Consider the following 25586-nt stretch of genomic DNA (forward strand, 5'->3'; position numbering starts at 1 on the left):
GCCCCAAGTAAATGAGATTAAGGTTAGATGAAAAAAAAAAGGGGGGGGTGGGGAGAGAGAATGAAATTTAGCCACAACTAAAAAGTTATTTGTTAATCTTTATTGGTAGCTAGGTTTCTGAGACATTTAAAGAAATTTCTTTAAGCACCAAAGACTTGGGTTTCATACTTCGTGTGCACACGTGTGTGTACATGCACATGTGGAAGCCAGAGGTCCACATTGCTTTTTTTTCCCTTTAATCACCTTCCACCTTAGTTCTTTGAGATACCATCTTTGACTGGCCAGCCAGATTAGTCAACATGGCAAAGGCTAGCAAAATGGCATCAGGTCCACGAAGACCACTGCAGGCTTTTACGTGAGTGCTGGGAGTCAGATTTCATCAGGTCTTGTCTGAGCCTCTGAGTTCCTTCCTTTCCTTGTCTTTATTCTTGTCTTGATTCTATTTTAGCTCCCAACTCCCAACAACCCTCTTACATCTAAGTCCCCATCATGATTAGCTGATCGTGAACTACCATCAGAAAATTGAACTCTGAGACTATAACCTAGTAGCTAACAGAGGAATCGGAGGGGCAGTCACTTGAACAGCTATAACTTATTTGTGAAAATGGCTCTCCAAGCTGTTGTTGACACTTATAATCCTACTATTTTAAGGTTGGACATCATTGAATAGACTCTAATACAAAACAGCACTGTGCAAATGACTCCACCTTTGAATGCCCACAAGTGTGAGAGAAACTGCCTACACCCAGTAAATACTGAAGTCTGGTCTAAATCTCTTAGTTTCTCTCTTGGAGCATCATGCCAGCATCACTCACTCCTCAGCTGAGAACTTGTGGAGAAGACTGTTCCATAAATGGTCAATCTTCCTTGAGTCACATTCAGCAGAGGATATGTGTGATGAGGAAGCATTATCTCATGGTCTGGAAAGTGGGTTCTCATGGGCAAGGTCTGTGCAGAGTCCATAGAGGTCCTATTGGGTGTGACCTCTGGGAGACTACTGTGGATAGCTGGAGGCATTCTGGAGCTATCTCAGGAGTTGAATGTAGCAGAAAGTCGAAGATCAACTGACAAACATTCGAGAAAACTGATCCTACCATTTATTCATATTTCACTTCACATTTCTAGGTATCTTATCAGTAAAAGTATGAGAAGGCATGATTAGGTCACACCCTGTCCACTTGTCTCAGTCTTGTTATCAAAGGTGGTGTGCTATTTCACCTTTCAAGGGATTAGAGATAATTGATAGAATGTCTAAAGAGCTCATCAGGGTAAAGTCACAATTATCTCTGTGGCAGAAGAATTTTATTTTCTTGGCTCTTTTCTCTAAGTAGGGATTACCTTTAAAATGTGAATTAAAGCAAGCAGGTGTTTATGGATTTTCCAGTGAGGAAACCAGATGCAACAAGACTAGGTGATCTCAGAGTTAACAATGGGGCAGAGACTGCAGGAAAGGTTTTCAGCTGAAGCAATGGTTGTTACCCTTCCTGATGCTAAGACCCTTTAACACAGTTTAAGTTGTGGTGACCCAAAAGCATAAAATTATTTTCATTGCTACTTCATGAGTGCAATTTTGTTACTGTCATGAATCACCATGTAAATATCTGATGTGCAGGAGGGTCTGAGACTCACAGGTGAAGAACCACTGGCCTTCAGTTGCTCACATTCAGGAATAGAGGTGTGTTACCCAGGCAACAAAGTTGTTTGGCCAATAGCCAAACAGAGAAGGTCCCAGCATTAATGAAGCAGAGATTTCTGAGAAGACTTTGCACTCAGGAGTAAGTTGAGGAATTACACCTGAGTGTCCAGGCAGTATTTCTTGGTGGTGTGTTGTCATGCAAAGCCTAGGGGTATCAGGGAACCAACAGATACTTTGTGACCTACCAGTCATGCATTTTGTCCCCTATAGTCTGTGACTACAGATTGGTTCTAAAGCATAACAAACACAGGGCACGGAGAGTCTATTAAGTGCCACCCCATGACCCTATAACAATGCAAGTTGGTAGACACTGTGTGAGGAGAGTCTGGGTGGCTGTGAAGCCACTGGGTAGCCTGAGGATTTGAGGTGAGGGGCCAGTAAGCTCTGTATTTTTAACTCAATCAAATCACCATGGAAAGAAACTGATGTCACTAAGTGGCAGGTACAAAACCATGAGGGGCTTACCACAAATAACGGAGCTATTTAAGTGTAACAGGAAATAAAATAAAACATAAAGCCTTTGTCCAAACTTCTAAGATGATGCTCAGTGCCTTTTGACCTGACCTGAAGTTCCAGGAGGTTTTCATAAACACCTGTCTTTATGTATGAGTGTCTCTTTCCAAGCCCTCAGCAGCTATCTAACCACAAAACCACATCGGACTATTTACACAAATAGATCATTCCAAGCTTCTGACTCCATCATAGCACCAACAAGTGTCCCTTCACATTTTTTTTTTTAAAGAGGAATGTGGCATAGCTTGGCGACAGTGAAAGCTGTCGGTCGCACAGGTCCCTAACTGAACTTCTGGGTGCATCTACCATTTCCACTGGGAAAAAAGATGATGTAAGAGGGAACAGAACACCAGCATCCTGTTGAGTAAGGGAGTGAGGCACAGGCTGTCACCAACACTGTTCCCTTCAGACACTAAACCCATACAAGAGAAACAGGCAAGCTAGTCTCTCCACCTAGTGAAGGGAAATACCTGTTCCCCATGACCTTCACTCCTCACGTCCTTCACAGCTTATAGTCTGTAAGGGAATCATAATGTTTGGAATCAAGATGTTATACGCCTTAAAAGAAAGCTCTGAACTTCAAAGGAACGTCCTAAATATGCATTACAGAGGAGCAAAAACATGTAAGCTCTCATCACTGAACAGGTGTTGCCATTTCTAAGCACAGGGAAACTGACCCAGAGACATGGCCCAAACCATATGCTCTGCTTGTGAGATGTATAAAGCTACATAGATCAAATTGTAGTTTTTAGCCCTAAGTGCTTCAAAACCCAAATAGTCAATAATAAATAGCACATTGGGTTTGTAAGGCCCTGAGTAAGCAGAAATAGCACTTGAGGGAATATGCATAATGGTGTACTATTGATGGAGGGGAACTTGATGCTGTCTGAGAAGGCTGTGTACCTGTGTTTACTTTCTGACACATGAATCCAAATTTTAAGAGTCTCTTCCAAAGATATCCAGACAAAACGTATTTACATACACAAACTTGTTCACTGTAGAAATAGTTGTTTTAACAAGAAAAATGTAAATGACAAGAGATAACAAGCTAGACAATGGTAAAAAGCACACTGGTACATCTACACAGTGGAGTACTATAAAACTGTAAAAAGAGTCAAGATCATCACTGTATGTAATGGGTTTCATGATAAACAATTACATAAAAGCATAAAGTATAAGAAAGAGAGGATAAAGGAATGAATTGTTTACCAGAGGATACATTTGTTTTGGAAAGGGCCTGGAGAGGGTTCAGCTGATAAAATTTCTGCCTCTCAAGCCTGAGGACCTGAGTTTGGGTTCCCCCACACCCTTATAAAAATTCAATTGGAAGAGACGTGTCTGTAAACTCTAGAGCCTGAGTGTGTGGGGGTGGTGGGGTGGGAGGTTGGACAGACATAGGCAGGTCATTTAGGCTTGATCACCAGGGAGCTGCAGGCTCAGTGGAAGACCTTTGCTCAAAAAATAAGATGGAGTAGCAGAAGAAGACACCTGATGTGTACTTCTGGCCTCTGCATGTACACTTGGGTGAGACACCACCACCACACACACACACACACACACACACACACACACACACACACAGAGAGAGAGAGAGAGAGAGAGAGAGCGCTACCTACAAAAGCAAAGTGAGAAACACTAAGTGGTTAGGTTGGCCACTGGGGTTAGAATGTGATATAGCAATCTTTGTTTTACAGATCTGGGCTGGGAAATTAGCAATAAGTGCCTGAGCTGAGCTCATTCTGGCTCCTGAAAGACAAGTCAGGGGGTCTGTGCGTCATCTGTCTTTACCTTGGTTGCTAGAAAATGGTGATGGTTGGCAGTGTTGGGGCTGACGTTAGAGTCAGCCAACACAGAACTGCTGCCCTCATGCTGGATTTTCACAGCATTCCACAAGCAATGGAGAGATTGTAGGAAAGTTCAAAGGAAAGGTAAAACAGGGCTAACCCAAAACAAACCTAACAGTGAACTGAGAGGGCAGACTGCTTGCTCTAAATGAACTACTGCAAGAGAAGTTTTAACATAGTCAGTTGGCTTTACAGTTCTTTTGGAAAATGTAAAAAGAGTTGAAAAATTAATCAGTTTATCAGCTTAACTGTTTTCAGTATCACAGTGTGAGTACTGGCACTCTCTTATGAGGAAGCTATCAGTATTGCAGATATAAATCAAATGAATCACTGCATGGCTGCAGAAGAGCTAGGGTGCTCAGGGTGTGATTAAAGAGTTAGAGATGCGGTGTGATTAAAGAGTTAGAGATGCGCGCTTGAGTTCATTCAACAAACATACCGAGGTCCTGATTGTGAATGGCATAAGTATTATAAAGTTATGATATTGCTCATATTAAGCTGACAGTGCATGTATGAAGCTTTTAGCTTTGTTCACTGAAAAAGCTGGAAATAACAAAATAATGACCAATCTAGGAAAAGTGGGCATCTATAGCACCCAGACATCTGTACCCAAACTTCTATTTCTAATTTCTACTTCTCAATAAGACGACAACTTTATACGAACTGTCCTATTCCAGATCTGGGTCAAGGAAAGCATAGAATGTTGGAAGGGAAAGAGTATGAAAGGGAACTGAGATGATGCCAAAGGGATTCGGAAGCCTATTTGAGGATGTTCTCATTGTTCAAAGACAGGAAAATCGTGAGCAATAATAAAACTGTCATGATTGCATGAAATGCATTTAAATCCCCGAGTTTATGATGAAGCTTGCATCCACACAGACACTGGCCAGGCCCTTAGCACTGGAGGATGCTAAGAAGAAAACCTGCTGCTGTACACACTGCTGAATGCACGCCCATTTTTCTTTCTCCTCTCTTTACAGACTGTATCCCAGGATAACCAAACGTTGGCCCAGGCATTTTTTTCCTTTCATACAAATATTTTAGCTGATTAAATAAAAGAAGAATGAAGAAAGTTACACACAGACCAGCATTTTACAACCTGTAATGAAATAATGAACCAGGGCAATCATCCGAGTATAATAACCCCAGAGACAAACAGCAACTGAAGGCCTCCCGACAGACACCACACCCTCTTTCCAGTTAGCTGAGTGTTCCTGACAGAGGAGTGTTTTGTTTGTATGTGAATGCACATATCTCAAATCTGTGTCACATCTACACTCTAGATCTAATGACCAACCAGCAAAGGCAGCACTATGGTAGGTGCACAAGGATAGATGACTCAGTATTTCAACAAATGAACTGCTGGTAGTGGGAAAGAAGAGATGGGGCTAAGCAAGCTATTAGTTGGTAGCAATTTATGAATACTACCTGATTGCCACTTAAAATTATATGAGATTATGTGATTTATACATGTCTATAATACACATGCATGCAATCTCTGCTTGTTTATATATGTGAGCGTGTGTGTGTGTGTGTGTGTGTGTGTATATATATACACACACACACATGCACACACACATATACATACACACACACACACACACACACACACACACACAATCAATGTCTCTACATGTATGCATTGTACCTAAGAGGTAAATAGGGAATTTTTAAAAAAGAATTTGTGCTATATACCTTTAAACCTGGTACTCAGGAGGCAAAGGCAGGTGGATCTCTGTGAGTTTGAGGTCAGTCTGATCTGCACAGCAAGTTCCAGGACAGCCAGCCAGAGCTACATGGAGAAACGTTGTCTTGAAAAACCAAAAAAGAAAAAAAAAAAAGAAAAAAAAAGAAAAAGAAAAAAATTGTTTTCTATAGTAATCTATTATGATACGAATAGATGTACTGGCACTATGCATATGATTTGTTTCAAAATCTGGAGAGATTGGGGGAGGTAGAAGGAATTTATGGCTGACTGTGAGTTAAAACTAGATGATGGGCACCTAAGTATTTACTGTAGCCATCTCCTGGTTATAGATAAGTTCAAATTTTTCTATAATAAAGTTTGAAGTATAAGCACAAATATAACAAAAAATAGGTAGCTAATATTAGAAAATTATTGAAAACACTATCAGACCACACTTTCCATCTCAGAGTCTATTATGGCCAATGCTAGGCTTTTGGCACCTTAATAAACTCCAAACACTAAGCAAACTGTGTCATATCCCGCAGGACTGCAGCAGTGGGCAGAGGCTGAGGACCACTGTGCAAACACCGAAAGGACAGGAAGGTGCATTATTCACAAGGTGTTTACCCAGTGTCTAAAATTTAAGAGGAATTCAAGAAATCTTTGGGAAATGAATGAATGAATGACCCAGGGTACGTAATGGCACCTAATTGCTACATGTGCAAAACCAGCAATTCATATTTGATATTGAAAGCTCATTGGGCTTACTGGCTTGAGAGGGATGGGCCTTCTGTTTCACGTAGAATAAGCTCCTTCATAAAGTCACAGACCAGTCAGTCTGAACAGCTCCAAGTAAACACCCAGAATAAAAATAGTTTTATACACACAATTAGGTGTGGGTGTGGCCAGCAAATACTCTGATTCTACAATCTGTTTTGGACAGGGCAGTGCTTCGTAGGTGACTAACAAAGCAAACGGTAAACAGAGCCTGTATGCTGAAGTAAGGAGTTATTTGCCAAAAGGGCTGAATATCCAGTCTGCCAGTAAGACACCATGCTTCCCAAAGCTCGAGAATATTGACTGAGATATGAACATATATTTAATCATATCCTCCAAAGAAGGCACACAACTCCTAAGCAGGGACCTCACTTTTCCTTTTCTCTAGAGTATGAAATGAACTCTGAGAATGGGGCAGTAAGGTATCTCAAAAAAACAAAAAAAACAGAGTGAATTAGAAATCTCCTAGTCCAAATGTTCTGTCCTGTTGATGCAAAGCCAGAAGGGTAGGAATTCTAAGGAGGAAGTTCTGAAGATAGGAGGAGTGGTTATAGCTGGAGAAACTGCACTGGGTCCCACTGCTGAGTCTACAGAACTGAGAACTAGTCCCCTGAGCATCCACAGGAATAACACCTAACTGGATAGCAGCACCAGTATCAAGTGTAGGCACAGGTGTGGATGTAGCTATATACTGAATTACTCAAGATGTATTTCTACAAAGCCTTCATTCTAGCACTGAGGAGCAGCCATGTTACCTCCTGCTTCAGAATGGTCTCCAAGGAGCCAGGTGTAAAAGAAGGCAGCTTCTCTCACCTTCTGTGGTTTCTCAGATGCAGTGCACTTTACAGTGCTATAAAAAATGATTTTCAAAATATGATTTATAAAAGATAAAATACAGACTAGACTATCAGCTCTCTGGTTCTCCTTATAGTCTAAACTGATATAAAAGTTATATTTAAAACCATGAAACTCAAGAAGAACGAAGACCAAAGTGTGGACACTGTGCCCCTTCTTGGAATTGGGAACAAAACACCCATGGAAAGAGTTACAGAGATAAAGTTTGGAGCTGTGAAGAAAGGATGGACCATCTAAAGACTGCCATATCCAGGGATCCATCCCATAATCAGCTTCCAAACGCTGACACCATTGCATACACTAGCAAGATTTTGCTGAAAGGACCCAGATATAGCTGTCTCTTGTGAGGCTATGCCAGACTGCTTGTGGACGTTGTACATCGTGGTGCGCACTAGGCTCCGCACCACGATGTACAACGTCCACAAGCAGATTTGTCTAAGAATTTCATAAATTCATTGTTTTTAATAGCTGAGTAGTACTCCATTATGTAAATGTACCACATTTTCTGTATCCATTCCTCTGTTGAGGGACATCTGGGTTCTTTCCAGCTTCTGTCTATTATAAATATCGCTGCTATGAACATAATGCACTTACTGATAAGTGGATAGTAGCCCAGAAACTAGGAATAATCAAGATACAATTTGCAAAACACATGAAACTCAATAAGAAGGAAGACCAAAGTGTGGATACCTCCATCCTTCTTAGAAGGGGGAACAAAATACACATGGAAGGAGTTACAAAGACAAAGTTCAGAACTGAGACTGAAGGAAGGACCATCCAGAGACTGCCCCACCTGGGGATCCATCACATAAACAACCACCAAACCCAGACACTATTGCAGATCCCAACAAGAGTTTGCTGACAGGACCCTGATATAGCTGTCTCTTGTGAGGCTATGCCAGTGCTTGGCAAATACAGAAGTGGATGTTCACAGTCATCTATTGGATGGAGCACAGGGTCCCCAATGAAGGAGCTAGAGAAAGTACCCAAGGAGCTGAAGGAGTCTGCAACCCTATAGGAGGAGCAACAATATGAACTAGCAGTACCCCCCAGAGCTCCCTGGGACTAGACCACCACTCAAAGAAAATACATGGTGGGACTCATGTCTCTAGCTACATATGTAGCAGAGGATGGTCTAGTTGGTCATCAATGGGAGGAGAGGCCCTTGGTCTTGCGAAGATTCTATGCCCCAGTATAGGGGAATGCCAGGGCCAGGAAGCAGGAGTGGGTGGGTTTGGGAGCAGGGGGAGGAGGAAGGGGATAGGGGATTTTCGGAAAGGAAACTAGGAAAGGGGATAGCATCTTAAATATAAATGAAGAAAATATCTAATAAAAAACTATTTAAAAAGCTGTATATTACACGTATCTGAACATTAAATAGAAACATACGTGATAATATAGTTTTAAAAGTATTTATTTATGTGTAAGTGTGCATTCTGGAGTGCATGTATGTGTGCCTCATGCACACAATGCCAAAAACAGTCAGAAAAAGGGGTCAGAACCCTGAGAACTGGCTGTGAGCCACCATGGACCCACTGAGAGTCAAACCTAGGTCTTCTGGAAGAGCAGCCAGAGTTCTTAACTGCTAAGCTATCTGTCCAGTATCATGGTAATGTAGATTGCTAAATATGGCAGTCAGCAAAACATTTAAAAGAAGGGAAAGGGCCGGGTGTGGTGGCGTATGCCTTTAATCCCAGCATTTGGGAGGCAGCCGGAGTTCAAGGCCAGCCTGGTCTACATAGTGAGTTCCAGGACAGCTGGGGCTTTACAGAGAAACCCTGTCTCGAAAAAGCAAAACAACAACAACAACAACAAAAAAACAAAAAACAACAACAAAAAAAAAAACAAAAGGGAAAGGAAGAATAAATTATGCATATATATTTCAACAAAGTGCTGTACAAGGCTCTGTTCAAACATACACAAGAAAAAACCTGTAACAGGGACAGGAAGATGAAAAAGACAAACTTTTTTGTCCTCTATTCAAGAGTCAATATTCTACTCTAATTCTAAATTGATTCAAAAAAAAAAAAAAAAAAAAGATGTATTTGTACTGTGCACTGAGTTTGCTCCAAGCACGGCCACCTGCACAGCTGATACGACTCAGATCCAGAAAGGTGGCATTGACAGGGATACAGAACTTGGTCTCTCGGGTCCTCGCTACTGCATTTCCTAGGATCCTAAAACACTGATGGTAGTTCTGTAAGGCTGTGAAAGAGAAAACCAACCACTTACACAGATGCAGACCATGTTTATTTCTTTGAGAAAAAAGCCTAATTGGGACGCTTCGAGATCCCTGTAGGAAATTGCACCATTAGTCAACTGGATTTTTAAAAGGCAAAGCCTGAGGACTTTTTTTCCCTTTGAAATGAATGTAGCAAACTTATGTAAGCATAGAATAGGATTATTAGGTTAACAGTCTTTTCAGTTATATGGGAAAATGAAAACTAGAGGAGAGTCTAAGGCCACTTGCTGATCTTTGTGCAGCTGTTAAGTAAAGAACTTAAATCCTCTAGGGATACTGAACAGCCAACTATCATAAGTCCAGGATGTCTTGCACTTGCTGTAAAGTTTTAAAATATTTAATATGACTATACCTGAAATATTTAATGCTATCTTTTTCATGCACCAGCTTCTAAGAGCTTTCCCTAAAATCCTGATATGCAAAAGAATATACCTACATTCCCCCCCTTTCCCCTGGAGCTTAAGTCTCCCAAATTAGCAAACACTTAGGTAAGTGATTTTTACAAAACTTTTTTCCCTAATAACTGAAGGATTAACATGATGATTTAAATCTATATTCACCCCAAAAGATGTCTCATATTTTTGTATATTACCAAATATTTTCAGTCAAATAACACAAGAATGTATTTTAAAAATAAAAAGGGCGAATCATCATTCCATCATGAACCAACATTGGAGTCAGAACTCCTAAAAGGAAAACAGAAAAAAAAAAATCCTGCACAGCCGAAGCTATTAATATATAATGGAGACAAAGAGTTTATTTTTCAATGAGAATAACAAGGAAAAAAGCCTGATTTTGTACGACTGCCCATTAGGACTTCCCACCATAATTAGTGCTTCTTGCCCCTGAGAGGAGGAGCTTAGGCTCAGGGTAACTTCATGCAATAAGGGAAAAAAACAGTATAAATACTTCAGGGCAGTCGTGGGGAAGGCATTATCCACTGCTCCTGGGCAGAGGAAGCCAGGAAAGCTGCCCCACACATCTCCCAGCACCAGGTAAGCCTCAACTGAGGGTCAATGGGAGACATTCCTGCCAGCAGGCTTGGAAACAGGCTTCATTTAGTCATTATATATCTTTGTGTATGTGTGCATGATTTTTAAAATTGGCTTTCTACCAAAAGGTACCCAGACAGGTTCATTTGTATTGATCTATTTAAGACATTCTTAACAAAAATGACTGTACAAACTTGCCTTAATGTAAATTTCAATTTATCCTGAAAGTTCTAGCTATTTCAAGTCATGTCAAAGACTCTGGATTATTTAATATAGTCATCTAGTAATGAGGCTATTTGGTGGGGGTCATTTTATTTTTAGAGCATTATTTCAAGGCAGTTTCCAAACACTAGTAAGACATATATATTCATGCAACAAAAACTTTCCTCCTATAATTTTATAGCATATATACTAAGTATAAAAGGCCAGTCATTTAAAAAACCATGAGATAACTACATAAATAATCAGTCTGTAGAACATCGCAGAAATGAAACAGATCAGTGATGGGCTATGTGTAATTATTCTCTTCTGTTTTTCAGAATCTATCTGAAAATATGCTACCACAAATACCCTTTCTGCTGCTAATGTTCTTGACCCTGGTTCATGGAATGTTTTATGCTGAACGGTACCAAACGCCCACAGGCATAAAGGGCCCACTTGCTAGCCCCAAGACACAATACTTCATCCCATATGCCATAAAGAGTAAAGGTAAGCTCAACTGTACATTTTGCTCTATTTCCCAGACAGCTGGCGTTTTTAATAATGTTAATAATGAGCCCCTTAACAAAATAATTTCCAGTCTGTTCTTATTTTACGTTTAAGTTTGATTGGCTTGAGCTAGTACAGCGGAATGATGCATGGAAATGACAGGTCAGTATAGGAACATAATACCCTGGAGAAGCTGGTATAAGAGACTTTTATGTATAGGGCCACATTTTTTCCCTCTCAAATGATGGTTTCATACAATTAATTAATCACCCAGACTCTAGATTATTAATTCAATAAAATTAAGTTAATTTAAACTAAAAACAATTGCATAGACTAGAAATTTTATGTATCTAATTACTTAAACATTTGCTTTAAAAACCCTAGTCTTTAGATATTAAAGAAAACTGGTATCAAATAAAAGCACCCCTCAATAAACCTGAAGGGCAAGGGAAGCAGCACTTCTCATAATTACTTACACATTCATATATAGTGCAGAGGGTCAATGCACAAACGTACCTGCTAAGAGCTAGCTGTGTGGGCTCAGAGTTCCAAGGGCTGCTGTGAAGTTTAAATGTGTTTACATTTGCAGAGTGTGTATGTCTACCTATTGCTGTATTCATGCATGGTTGCTTCCCCCGCTTCTCTCTCAGGGATAGCTTGAGACATTTTATCTTTCTCTGGAATTTATCGCTCACCTTTCTGGCTTTGTTACTATAAAGGATGTCATGAAGGAGACAGTATAGGTGCAATAACAAGAGACTGTCAAAGAGGGCAACAATCATGCCTTATCTTTGCTAATTCCATCTAAAACACCATGCATGATAACTACTGATAATATAAAATAAACCATCTTCAGATTTTCTTGTCCACAGTATTTTTCAATTTGGCCATACACTTTGTCCTGCATTGAGCGAAGGCTTCAAATGGCAGGGTTTTGGAAACAAGCATTTTGAAAAAAAAAAAAAAGCAAATGTTTAAGTATGCCTTTTTTAGAAGAAAATTTAGTGTTGCACAAAAGGCAGCTTAATATTTAAAAAGTATGGGAGATACTCTTGACTGCCTCATAATATAGATAAGCTGAAGGAAAGATGAAAGGTAGAAGGAATGAATAGAAGACACATTTAACCCACCTTAGAGCAGTGAGTGTGGGTGGAAATGCCAACAGGGAGCAATGGGTTCAGCACTCTGACCAAATCTAGACTTTTTTAGTACCTTACACATTTAGTATCACAAAAACTGTTGAGTTAAATAAAACCCAAGTGCACCACTGTTAGAAGGTTAAAAGTATTTCTGTCTTCCCACCCAAAACATAGTGCTTATCATCCTACTGTTCCTACAGAACAAATGGAAATATCTTCTTAACAGACACAAAGCCAAAAAACTCTATTTTAACTATTAAATCTACCTTGGTCTCATTCTCATAATGAACAGAAATTGCATGCACTGCTTCTCCACTGCCAGGCACCAGTGCCCTGAACAAACATACATGCTCACATTGAGGTGACAGTGGGAACCCAGAAAGTTCCTATGCAATCCCTGGGGAAATCTGCTCAGCACATGCTAACATACACACACACACACACACACACACACACACACACACAGAGAGAGAGAGAGAGAGAGAGAGAGAGAGAGAGAGAGAGAGAGAGAGAGAGAGAGAGAGATTGATTCAATTGTAGGGAAGCTACCTGGCCATGTGCACAGTTGGACATGTGAGAACCTTAAGAGAAGGTAGCTTCTAATCCTGAGGGTGGCTGCTGTCCCGGTCTTACTTTTCTAGACGACAAGCAACAAGCTGATGGCTCTCCCCACAAACACTCACAGAAGCCATTCTTACTTGAACTAGGAGGTTTAGGATCCCAAGGCAACAACAGTTCAGGCTACAGCTCACCCTGTCACGTGCTAGTGGTGCTAGCCTTTCCTGTAACATGTGTTTCCCCTTTGTTTTAACAAACAAACAAACAAAAATATCTTCACAATTACATGACAATTATTTTTGTATAACTATAATCCTTATAATTTGTTGCTGAAGCAAATTCTGCATTTGAAAACTATGCCATTTTACTCCAAGCCATTAAAAATCCCTTATTTACTGATCACTTTTAAGTGTGTCAATATTACACATACTTAGCATGAAAATTAATCTCAGGAGTCATCTTTGAGAATTTTAGTAACTATTGTTGTCTGACTACTCTTAAGTGCCAGCTATTTAACTTAATAGGAGAGAGTTAAAAAGAATAATGTTCTTGCATATCAACAGCTAACAGCTAAAGCAAATGATATTCTTAAAAGCATTATCAAAGATAATTTAGAATTGTTAATAACTATTCTTTAGTCTTCAGTTTGACGTTTTTTAAGTCATTAAAGTCTTAAGAGTTTATCATATTAAAAGAGTTTAGCTAAAAGTGATAGGTCTATTAAGTGTTCGGCTCAGTGGTAAAGTGCTCACGTAGCATTTATAAGGACCTGGTTTTGAGGTCTAGAACACACACACAAACACACACAAACGCATACACCATAAGATATAATAAATAAGCAGATCATAGTTATACATCATTTTTACAGTTTTGAGCTATCTACTGTCCCATCTGATAAATCAGCATGACTTTGTACTTTGTACTGCTTTCCAACAGTACAAAAATAATCTAAATGTTTCTGAAAACTTACTAAATCAGATAGTTTAAATAAAGATTGTATGAGAAAATGTTAAAAATCACCTGCAACTTTACTGTCAATGTTACTAGTTAAATGTGATTTCTATGAGAAATAAACAGTTTGTGTGGTGTTTACAATGACTACAGCCAATAGACAGAAACAAGCATCATCATCATCACAGTATATGGTAATGCCTAGTAGACTGTAGGCTACTTCCCACCACTGAGGTGCATTTTAAAGTAAGCATTGCATGTTACATCTGAGGCTTCTACGTCACATTCTGTGCTTTTCTCATCTCAGTGGTTAGTGTGTTCTGTCACAGGCACTCAATAAGGGGTACTACAGTTAGGTTAAGCACACCGGGACAGTGCTTTGGTTAAATGAATCCACAGCTTTATAAGATTAAGTACTTCCTGCGTTTTGATCATCAGTTTGAAACTATTCTATGTGCCTCATTAATGCATTATGTATAAAATCCTGTCTTCCTTTGACTCCGTAGTAAGTCAATAAAGGAGAACAAAAGCCCAAGTAAATATCAAGGGTGAACAATAACAAGTCTAAATCTAAGCTGTTCAATAGGTGAACAAATACACCCCCCAGAGCACCCCGCCCCACGCAGGACTGTTGTGTGAATGGAAGTTACCTGGAACACAGGGCACTACCACACTCTGTCCTCATCGTGCTTTGAGAATCCCTAGTTTAATGTTGCTGACGCTAGGTGGCATGGTGTGTCTTACAGGGATTCCAGTAAGAGGAGAACAAGGCATTCCTGGTCCACCAGGCCCAACCGGACCTCGAGGACACCCAGGTCCCTCAGGACCGCCAGGCAAGCCAGGCTATGGAAGTCCTGGACTCCAAGGAGAGCCAGGGTTGCCAGGACCACCAGGAATATCAGCCATGGGGAAGCCAGGCCTGCCAGGCCCGCCAGGCAAACCAGGGGAGAGAGGACCATATGGACACAAAGGAGATATTGGCCCAGCTGGCTTACCCGGACCTCGGGGCCCTCCAGGGCCCCCTGGAATTCCTGGCCCAGCTGGAATTTCTGTGCCAGGAAAACCTGGACAGCAGGGACTTACAGGTGCCCCAGGACCTAGGGGCTTTCCTGGAGAAAAGGGTGCACCAGGAGCCCCTGGTATGAATGGGCGGAAAGGGGAAACAGGATATGGCTCTCCTGGCCGTCCAGGTGAGAGGGGTCTTCCAGGCCCTCAAGGTCCCATAGGACCCCCTGGCCCCCCTGGAGTGGGAAGAAGAGGTGAAAACGGCTTTCCAGGACAGCCGGGCATCAAAGGTGACCGGGGTTTCCCAGGAGAAACGGGACCATCAGGTCCACCAGGTCCCCAAGGTCCTCCCGGGAAGCAAGGACGAGAAGGTATTGGGAAGCCAGGAGCCATTGGATCCCCTGGTCAGCCAGGTATCCCAGGAGAAAAAGGCCACCCAGGGGCTCCAGGAATAGCTGGGCCTCCAGGAGCTCCTGGCTTTGGAAAACAAGGCTTGCCAGGTTTGAGGGGACAAAGGGGACCTGCTGGTCTTCCTGGGGCTCCAGGTGCCAAAGGGGAACAAGGGCCAGCAGGTCATCCTGGAGAACCGGGTCTGCCTGGATCCCCTGGGAATATGGGACCCCAAGGACCTAAAGGAATCCCAGGGAACCATGGCATTCCAGGCGCTAAAGGTGAGATAGGTCTGGTTGGGCCTGCAGGCCCCCCCGGGGCTAGAGGAGCAAGGGGTCCACCTGGGTTAGATGGAAAAACAGGGTATCCTGGGGAGCCAGGTCTCAATGGTCCTAAGGGTAACCCAGGGTTACCAGGACAAAAAGGTGATCCTGGAGTGGGAGGAGCCCCTGGTCTTCGAGGTCCTGTTGGCCCTGTAGGAGCTAAAGGAGTGCCTGGACACAATGGTGAGGCAGGTCCAAGAGGTGAACCTGGAATACCAGGTACCAGGGGCCCCACTGGGCCACCAGGTGTCCCAGGAGTTCCTGGATCTAAGGGTGACCCTGGAAACCCAGGTGCTCCAGGCCCAGCTGGCATAGCAACTAAGGGCCTCAATGGGCCAACTGGTCCTCCAGGCCCTCCTGGTCCAAGAGGCCACAGTGGAGAACCTGGTATCCCAGGTCCCCCGGGTCCCCCAGGACCCCCCGGCCAAGCAGTCATGCCTGATGGCTTCATAAAGGCAGGCCAGAGGCCCAGGCTTTCTGGGATGCCGCTTGTCAGTGCTAACCATGGGGTAACAGGTATGCCCGTGTCTGCTTTTACTGTCATTCTCTCTAAAGCTTACCCAGCAGTAGGCGCCCCCATCCCATTTGATGAGATTCTGTACAATAGGCAGCAGCATTATGACCCAAGATCTGGAATCTTTACCTGTAAGATCCCAGGCATATACTATTTCTCCTACCACGTGCATGTGAAAGGGACTCACGTTTGGGTAGGCCTGTATAAGAACGGCACGCCTACAATGTATACGTATGATGAGTACAGCAAAGGCTACCTGGATCAGGCTTCAGGGAGTGCAATCATGGAGCTCACAGAAAATGACCAGGTATGGCTCCAATTGCCCAATGCAGAATCAAACGGCCTCTACTCCTCTGAGTACGTCCACTCATCCTTCTCAGGATTCCTAGTGGCTCCCATGTGAGCACTTCCTGTCAAGCTCATCCTGTTCTCCGCTTAGAAAGGCTTTCCACCCAATTCCATCGCGCCCTCCCTGGAGATGCATTTGGAGGTAGGCTAAAAGTAATGTGAACAACTTAAACTTTGTAAAGTGAACTCTGGGACCAAGTTTCCTCACTTCTAAAGTGAGCAGTAACAGTGGGTATGTGAGGATCCTCCGGAACACTCAGCAATCCTAAAGCTCTGGGCGCGGGGAGGGGGTGTGTGTTCTGTCATTCCATCAATATTTACATTTTTTTAACAGAAGCTTTAAAAAAAGCCTCACAAAAACAGAAATAAGACTCTAACTCACCATAAATCTAATTTCAAAAACTCAACATTCCCCTTTCAAAAAAGTCCATTTGTAATAATATGAAAACATCTAGGAAACATGCAGGAATTATCACGCAACTTTATATTCTTTAAATACTTGAATATTCAAATTTAAATGACACTGTATACCCTAGGATATTTCTGATGGTGCATCACTCAATGGCTCATACAACCCCTTTCATCAAGATAAATTCAAATGCACAGGTACACACATGGTTTTTTGAAGTGCGCATAAGAAACCAAAATACTGTATTAAAATTAATTTCAATTATAAGGTGCTTTGTCACAGCTGTTTCAAGCTTTTCTGCAATTGCAGAAAGTCCACATACCTGGTGTAACTTGGATACAAGTGTCTGACTTATGTCAGTAACACAGTGTGATTACTCTGATTTAATTCCTTGCATCTTTGTAAAATGATTTTATGGACTTATACAATATTAGAATAGACACTTTGTGTGCCTTCCAATTGAGTGAAAGTATAAACATTAAGAGTTTGAACTTCAGACTAGAAACAAAAAGACGTTATTTATTTATGCTCTGTACTGTATTTTTACATTATTGTTTAAAACTGGTAGGCTGTACCTCACTTATTAAAGCCCGGAGTATTTAATCTACTTGGTATTACAAAGCAATAAAATGACATGAATAGACTTTTATTCTGTGCTGAGTTCTTTCATAGCGACAACGGGCTGTTCACAGCTTTACAGCTTCGCACTGGCTGAAGCTAATAAGAAAAGCAGTGAAGCGGGGGTGACTCTACAGTTGTCATGGGCTTGTCTCTGTGTCATGGTGGGAAGGGCACATGCCAGGTTCTGCAAGGATGTAAAAAACAGCCTCTATGAGCCTGGACCAAAGCTGATGAGTAGACACAGGGAAATAAAAATATATAAATATCATTTCAAAACTCTGGTTTGTCTTAGAGGGAGGGAAGACGGTGTCACACAAATATCAAATTGGAACAAATATCCTGCAATTATTATTTATTGCCTCAGCACATTTTAGTCATAATATTTAAAATTATTTTGGTGGCTTGATTTACTGAAAAGGAGGGATGGGTTTTGTGTGTGTGTGTGTGTGTCAATCAAAAGGCAACATATTTCAAAACTTCAAATCCTGCTGACTAGCATCGATCAGCCCACTTGTTAATCAAGCCTGTCTGACTCAATCACTAGGGCAGCGTAAGTACCAGGTTAAATACCAAGTAAGAGACAAAAGAGGAAGACTCTACCTAATTCAGTAGACACGGGCAGTTAACAAACCTCTACCAGGAGGCCTCTCTTCATGTTACTCACCCTTAAAGGCTGACATTTTAAAATTGTGTTGTATACCAGCAACTACATCCTTCCAAAAATCAAATGTTTTTTGACCTCTGTTCTGCTAAAAAAAGAAATTTCCAAATGTAACAAGTGCAGTAATTCTGCTTCTAAACATAGTGGTAAGCTACAGCAAATCGTTACATGCATCTACTTTAAGGTAGGAATTCCGGTTTTAGAAAACATGACAGATTAATACAGAAATATTCCTCACAATTCACTGCTATAAGTCAACACACAGATAAACATCACTAAATATTCCCGCAGTTCACATAGCCCAACTAAGGGAAAATGAAAGCTAAAAAATATCTAACTATACAAGAAATTTACACAGTTGTATAGTTTCTGAAATAACAGCACACACTTCTTACGGCACGACGGTAATACAGGGCCCAAAGCAACTTAGTTCAGAATTCAGGGTCCACTTACCCTGCATTTCTACATAAAAATCAGTGTTACAGCAGTGCGATGACTGAACTGCTAAATCCAAAATGGAAATCATTTTATGAAACATTTTTTCCAAGCTAGCCAAAAAAAAAAAAAAAAAAAAGAAAGAAAATATTTATACCCAACTACACAACTCTACAGCTCTTTGCTTCATAGAAACATTAACAGTGTTTTTCTCTTTATAAAAAAAGAGCACTACACATTTATATATAATTATGCACATCACAAAATACAAAAGACTGATGATCTGGGCTGAAGTTCAGCAGTAGAGCCCTTGCCTGGAAGCTGAAGAACTTGGGCTTGATCCCCAGGCTTGGAGGGGAGAGGAAGACTTGATACTCCCCTAACCCTCATTCGTGTCAGATAAGGAACAGTCTCCATTTTATGCTAATAAAAACTACAATGCTGAGAATATACCTCAGTGGAGATATGCACAAATGCTCTAGGCCCCTGAGGAAAATCCCCAGCATCAAACTGGTTTGAATTTTACAATACATAAGACATATGAAATTCTTAATTAACTGTACTGCTTTTTTTTAATCTGCTAATGAAAGCAAGAAAATATTTGTTTAGAGCATATTTTGTTGCCTTTTTTCTAGAGTTTTATGCCCCCTACTGGAGAAGAGGGTGTTCTTTTCTTGACCAAACTTCTTTTTTTAAAAGGGTACCATTATTTAATTTTACAAAAATATTTTCGACCAGTTTCACCATGTTTTGCTTGCTTGGTCACCTCTGAAACCACCCAAAGAAAACAGAGTGAAATCACAACCCAAGAGTTACACATAATTAACTCTTCTTACTGATGACTAAATACAGGGGTTTTTGTTGTTGTTGTTGTTGTTAAAAAAAAAAAAAACCTGAGCGCCCACTCACCTCTGTTAAAGAGTCCACCACTCTGGCACACAGAAGAGCCCCTGGCAGGTCAAAGTAGTTATCATAGAAATAACACTTTCCTAAAACAAACAAACAAACAAACAAACAAACAAACAAACAAACAAAATCAGTGCCCCTTGCTTGTGGAAAACAGAGAAACTCATCTCAGCAGAGTCTGGATGCTCATTTAGTTATCTGCAAAGCCTCCACTTTATGCCATTCTGTGTGGGAGGCAGGGGAAGAGGTGCGAGTATATAGTGTGCATCTGCAAGTGGAGGCCAGATGACAACGGGTGCTGGCATCCAACATTCCTCAGGCACCATGAACCATTTGTTTTTAAGGACATGGGGTTTCCATGCGTTCCCACTTCCAAGCACGGGGATCACACGTGCATGTGGCACCACGCCAGGGTTTCTGAAGGTGATTTCTGGAGACTGAACTCAGATCCTCCCTAGCATTTTCAATTCAAATTGATATTGCTACAGTCTATCCTTTTTTTTTCATATTTTAAACATTTATTGTTTTTAATGGAGTGTGTTTGAGTACTGTCTCTGCATGTATGTATGCACCACATGAGTGTCTGGTACCTGTGGAGGGCAAAAGAGGGTGTAAGAGTCCCTGAACTAGAGTTATAGACAACTGTGACCTGAGACCTGAACCCAGGTCCTTGGCTAGAATGAGTGCTCTTAACCACTGAGCCATTTCCCCAGTCCCCATCCGCATCTTTTAAGAAAGTTCCAATTGCACTAAAAGAAAGCTGAAACATGACATCTGTAAGTTAAACATTTTATTAAAACACATTTCAGTGGCAAAATAGATCTCAGAAAAAGTATATTATCACTATAAAATGCAGTATGAAGAAGCCATAATATATTACTAGTCATCAAATTTCACAACAGTCAAATCTTACATTAGAGTCCCATGAAATGTTCTCCACAAACTGCCCTAATACCCGAGTTGATTAGCCCATGCAAACACTGCATTCAACTTTCATGCTATTTCAGACAGATCGGAAAACCTGAGAACATCCACGGTAATGACAGGGGAAAAAGTCATGCCACATGAGTAGACTGTATCAGAAAAACTCAAGAACATGGAACACGCCAGGGTCTCTCCTGAGAAGAGGTATAAGTTTATTCTGTGTGGCCTTGGAGTAAATCAAACCCAAGGCCTTCCTTGGCACATCTGGCACCTTAGGATTTCCATATCCCAGGCAATTCTTCTGATGGTCCACATTGCATCCCTGTGACCCAACATCTGACTGCAGCTGTGCTGCTGAGCAAAATCACACAACAGATACAACAGAGTCCAGTCACATGCTTTCCCCTAAAGGCCCTGGAACCGCATGGCCCAGATGGCCAACTCAACTAACTCACCTCAACCTCCCTGAAATCTCAGTGAAATTTAGAACCAATCGTTCCCTATTTCTATAAGACTATAAGACTATGTAAGCATCGTCTAACTGCATTGTGCAACCATTAGACCTTTTTTCTTCATACTTCTCTACACTTATAAAATTTTATTTGTGGGATGGGAGAAGGCTCAGTGGTTAAGAGCATGCACTATTCTTCAAGAACCTGAGTTTAGATCCCAGTCCTCATGACTCCAAACACCTGCAACCCAGTTCCCGGGTGTCGTGACATTCTCTTCTGGCCATTAAACTGAAAAAGTTTTAGTTTTAAAAGAGGCAGCGCTTTACTGTGTATCACAGTCTGATACCCATGTGGGGCACCAGAGAGAAGAACTGGTGAGGTTGTTGCAAAATCTCAAAATTGAGAATGGCAGGCATTCGAACTAGCTCCCACCAGGTTTCTGTCCTGGGCCACATGACCACAGCACCCCCCCCCCACCCCCCAACCCCCTCTACTAACAAGACCATGACAACAGGTCACATAGTACAGAACTTAGAGTTCTCTATGCTAATGAGGTATCTAGATGGCCCCCAAATGTTTAGCCAATGAGCTTCCCTTCCTGGGCATCCCTTCCTGCAAAAAAGTATTTATCAAGCAGTGGTGGCACATGCCTTTAATCCCAGCACTTGGGAGGCAGAGGCAGGCAGATTACTGAGTTCAAGGTCAGCCTGGTCTACAGAGTGAGTTCCAGGACAGCCAGGGCTACACAGAGAAACCCTGCTTGGGAAAAAAAAAAAAAAAAGGATTTATCTCTGGTTCACCCTGAGTAAGACATATATATCTGCCATGAATAAAAAAACAGTTTAGACAAGCAAAGACAGTCTCCTTCAAGAACTGCTGCAGGGGTTGGGGGAGCCCTTCCTTATACAGAATGGCATCCAAGTCTCCTTCCAAACTCCTCTTACTCACTTGGAGCCAAGCTGGCCATACCCCCCATTACACCCATGCCTCACAGTCCCCAGCAGTGTATATGCTCACAGGAATGTGAGAAACACAGCATGTGTCCCAGCCCCTCTCGTTTCTCACCCAGAGAAACATAAGTTGGGACCCCATCTTAGACTGCATTTCCCCTCCCCTGAGTGGCATGTTGGTAGCCACCCCTCCAGCCAAGTTAGAAATACAACCTAATGCCCCTGCCCCTGCAGTTCCCCTCCGCTGAGCGGCAGGCACATCCATGGTGTTCAGACACCCCAGTGGTGAGGCAGAAACACAGAATGACAATCCTAGGCTCTGCACACCTGGGTGACAATTCTGCCTAACAAACCAAATAATATTTGACTAATTCAAAATCACCAAGATGAGCATGGGGAAATGAAGCAGAAGGGGTTGTCAATTCAGAGAGAGAGCGTCCTTGGGTGGGCACACAGTGAGCAAATGAGCCTGTCATAACTGGGTACTTGCTGTTTCATAGCTGTGGAATCTTTTGCTTAAAAAAATATTCAAGATTTTGAATAGCTTCTGAAGCAAAACACTTAGTTATGTGCTTAGCTTTCCTTGGAAATGGGAAGAAATTACTTACCAAGGCTTTCTGCTCTTGGGAATTGAACATACAACTCCACACATAGGCATACTCTACTAGTGGGGCTTGTTCCCAGCCAAAGCCAACAATTCACTATCAGTCCTTGGGAAGGAAATTTGACTGAGATGTGCAAAAGCATCCAATACGGAACTGTAAGGCAAAATCTCATTTCCTCACCCACTGGTTTTGTCAAACCCATCCATACCGCCTAATACTTTCAACCCACCAGAAAGACTTAAACAAAAATCTCAAAAGAAGGCAAACCTAAGAGGCCACACAACAGTAACAAACAAATGTTAGCTATTCTCAGGTTATCACAGGTCTGAAAGGGAAAGGGTGAGCTTTAACACTCTAGAGTGGCAGGAAGAACAGAAGGTTACGGCAGAGAGAACAGAGAAACAGCCTAATTTTAATGAGGACTCCCTGTCCATAAAAAGATCTTAACCACTTCAAATTAATCCATGCATACCAACGTCAGTAAATAATTTCTAAAATATTGCTTGTTTAGCTTTGGTAAAGCTCTTCACAGACTTGAGAAGAACACGTGGAGTCATTTTAGAATAAAAATCAGAGGCAGGAGATAGGGCTGTATGAAAGGAATCTAAGGGGCAGGAGTACCAGGCAGTGGAGCTATGAAGACATGGGAGACAGGGAAACTGAGGACAGAGCATGTTACTAACTGCTGCATAAAGAACCCAGTCCAGCTAAGGGATGCACCATCTTCAGGATGGTCCTTTTACTTCAGAACCAACATGAGTAAAAGGAGATTCAAGGAAAGCTCCATCACACCAGTGGAAATGTGGCTTGAACTAATGCTGAACTAATGCCAAAAAGAAACCAGACACACCTGAAAAATAATATATCCTAGTGCTAGAAAGTTAAATCCATTCCTTTGGACATCTTGCTTGGCCAGAGGGGACAGAGGTGTTTCTTTGTGTCCTCATACTGCAGTAACAGGCTAAAAGTGAAGCAGCATGAGTGAGGGATGAGCCCTACCTGAGCAGCAAGGAATGTCGGACACACCAGGCTTGTCTGATGTACAGCGTTTGTCTGACACACAGTGCCTCCACTCCTTCTTGCCAAAGGCTTCAGTCAGTGCCTCGGGAGTCATCATCTTGGTGCCGTGGCTTGCCCTGTTGACGAGAGAAGACTGCAGAGTGCTACAGTTCTCTTGATTACATCTGTGATGACACTGAAACTACTGAACCTTAATCCCACTAGACTTAACATGTGATCCTCCTGCCTCAGCTTCCTGAGTGTTACCCATGGGCCACCATGTTCAACTATTGTTTTTGTTTTTATGTATCTGGTTTTCAGCTGGGTTGATCTCAACCAGTCTGGGATTCTATAAGCCCTTTACTGGTCATAGCATAAAAACCAACAGAATATACACTTAAGGCAGAAAACACTTGCCTAAGTAACACAAGTGAAAGTAGATCAGTTCAAAGCTCACTGTCCAGATGCTCTGGGATTTCTACCACAGTCCTGACTCTTCTACTTTTAGCCTATCCACTAGCAAATGAGGAGGAGATTCCCTATGCAAGGGTACTGCTGCAGAAGGTCCCGTCATTTTGTAGAGACACTCATCCAAAGATGAGACAAAGTCAGTGTGGCAGCATATGCTTTGAATCCAAGCTCCTCTAGAGGGTAAGGTCAGAGGCCCACAGCTTTAAAGCCCTTTTGGAAACCTTAAGAGAGACCTTGTCTCAGACATAAAAGGAAAAAGAAAGCATTGGAAATGTATACTAGTGGTAGGAAACTAGTCTAGGGTATGTATGGTCCTGGATTCTAACCCCAGTAACATGCACATGTGCGTGTACACACACACACACACACACACACACACACACACAGCAAAAGCAAAACACATATCCAACTGGAACAATCAGAAGACAACAAAGTAGACTGGGTGGAAAGGGTGACTTTGGTAGCAGGTTGGAATATGATGCACATCTGCTCCACAGGATGGTAAGCACCTAGCACCAAGGGCCAGTGGAAACAAGAGTGGACAATCTATACACACAAGGACACATACATAAGATCAACAAACACACTGGAATCACACTGGCAAGCAGCAGCCAGAGGAATGCACCAAACAGAACAGGATGCAGAAAGAGCTAGGTTCTATGCTCAGAATATTGCTTCTGCTTCACTAGGGCCATGTTAGGGGACTCTCCCTTTTCACCATGTGAAAGTTGATACTTTATATAGTTCTTTATGAGAACATATAGTGTATTTAATTTTGGTTGGAAAATAATATGGAGGGGAAAATGAATAAATGAAGCAGACCAAAGGAGGATGAAAACACAGAGTTCTCCTCTGTGTTTTTAGAGGCTGACACTTCAGAAGACTGGGTCAAGATGGAGGAAGTCTACAGGCAAACACAACCAGACAAATATCTACAGTATAGGATCAAAGACATCATCAAGGAGATAAAGTGTGCTAGAGAATCTTCAGGTTATTCAGAAGTTAAATTGGGAGAGACATAGACTGGGCAGACAGACAGATAGAAATGAACAACTAGAGAATGACTGAAGATTCCCAGAAAACGACCAACTTGACTACAGACTTAAAGGGCATGGGCACTGTATTTGCATACAGATAGACACATCCCCTAACTGGCTGAAAAAAAATTGGCAAATAAAAAACAAAATAATCAGAGATAAGACCACACATGTTTCTTTTAGACACACCTCAGGGGAGAGTCTGGGGGAAATATGAAAGCAACTTGACTATAAAATAAATGATCTTTCAAAAGTATACAAAAAGGGAGAAGTGCTTGCAGGGGCTCCATATTGAGTCTTCTCTGACACTGAACAAATGCATATCAACAACAACAGAGCACTGTATGGTGTTGGCATGACAACAATGTGAGTACCTGCTGGGGAATAGGTCCTCACTCCATGGTGCTCTCCCTAAGACTCAGTAGTGATGGCAGCTTCTAATTAGCTGCTTTTCATACCCTGATCAACCTGAGAGGTCTGCATGCACTCAGAGAAGAGGGAACCAGAGCATGGGGTTGATTTGGTCCATAAGGAACCCTGCATGATGGAAGCAAGTATGGCCTAAAGTGGTATA

The 25586-nt window shown here is 41.8% G+C and overlaps 2 protein-coding genes across 2 annotated transcripts in view; one reads left to right on the top strand and one right to left on the bottom strand.

The window, feature by feature from the left end:
* The window catches only part of Nt5dc1 (5'-nucleotidase domain containing 1), a 109977-nt gene that overhangs the window by 73099 nt on the left and 11292 nt on the right, over positions 1–25586 (bottom strand). The window contains exons 4-5 of the mRNA XM_021173949.2: positions 23505–23641; positions 19578–19657 (exon numbers count right to left, since the gene is read on the bottom strand). The gene's annotated coding sequence lies outside the window, so the exon portion shown is untranslated. The remainder of the gene's footprint in view (positions 1–19577; positions 19658–23504; positions 23642–25586) is intronic.
* On the top strand, positions 11161–17594 carry Col10a1 (collagen type X alpha 1 chain). The gene is made up of 2 exons (XM_029482886.1): positions 11161–11314; positions 14709–17594. Exons 1-2 carry the CDS (start codon positions 11161–11163, stop codon positions 16595–16597), a joined length of 2043 nt encoding a protein of 680 aa, XP_029338746.1. The 3' UTR covers positions 16598–17594.

This window comes from Mus caroli, chromosome 10 (genome assembly GCF_900094665.2).
Source record: "Mus caroli chromosome 10, CAROLI_EIJ_v1.1, whole genome shotgun sequence".
Lineage (NCBI taxonomy): Eukaryota > Metazoa > Chordata > Mammalia > Rodentia > Muridae > Mus > Mus caroli.

Bases quoted from the DNA above. Each gene is read 5' to 3' on its own strand.
- Col10a1 (XM_029482886.1), top strand. From the start codon at position 11,161: ATGCTACCACAAATACCCTTTCTGCTGCTAATGTTCTTGACCCTGGTT. The intron at 11,315-14,708 runs GTAAGCTCAACT...TGTGTCTTACAG, and splicing joins ATATGCCATAAAGAGTAAAG to GGATTCCAGTAAGAGGAGAA.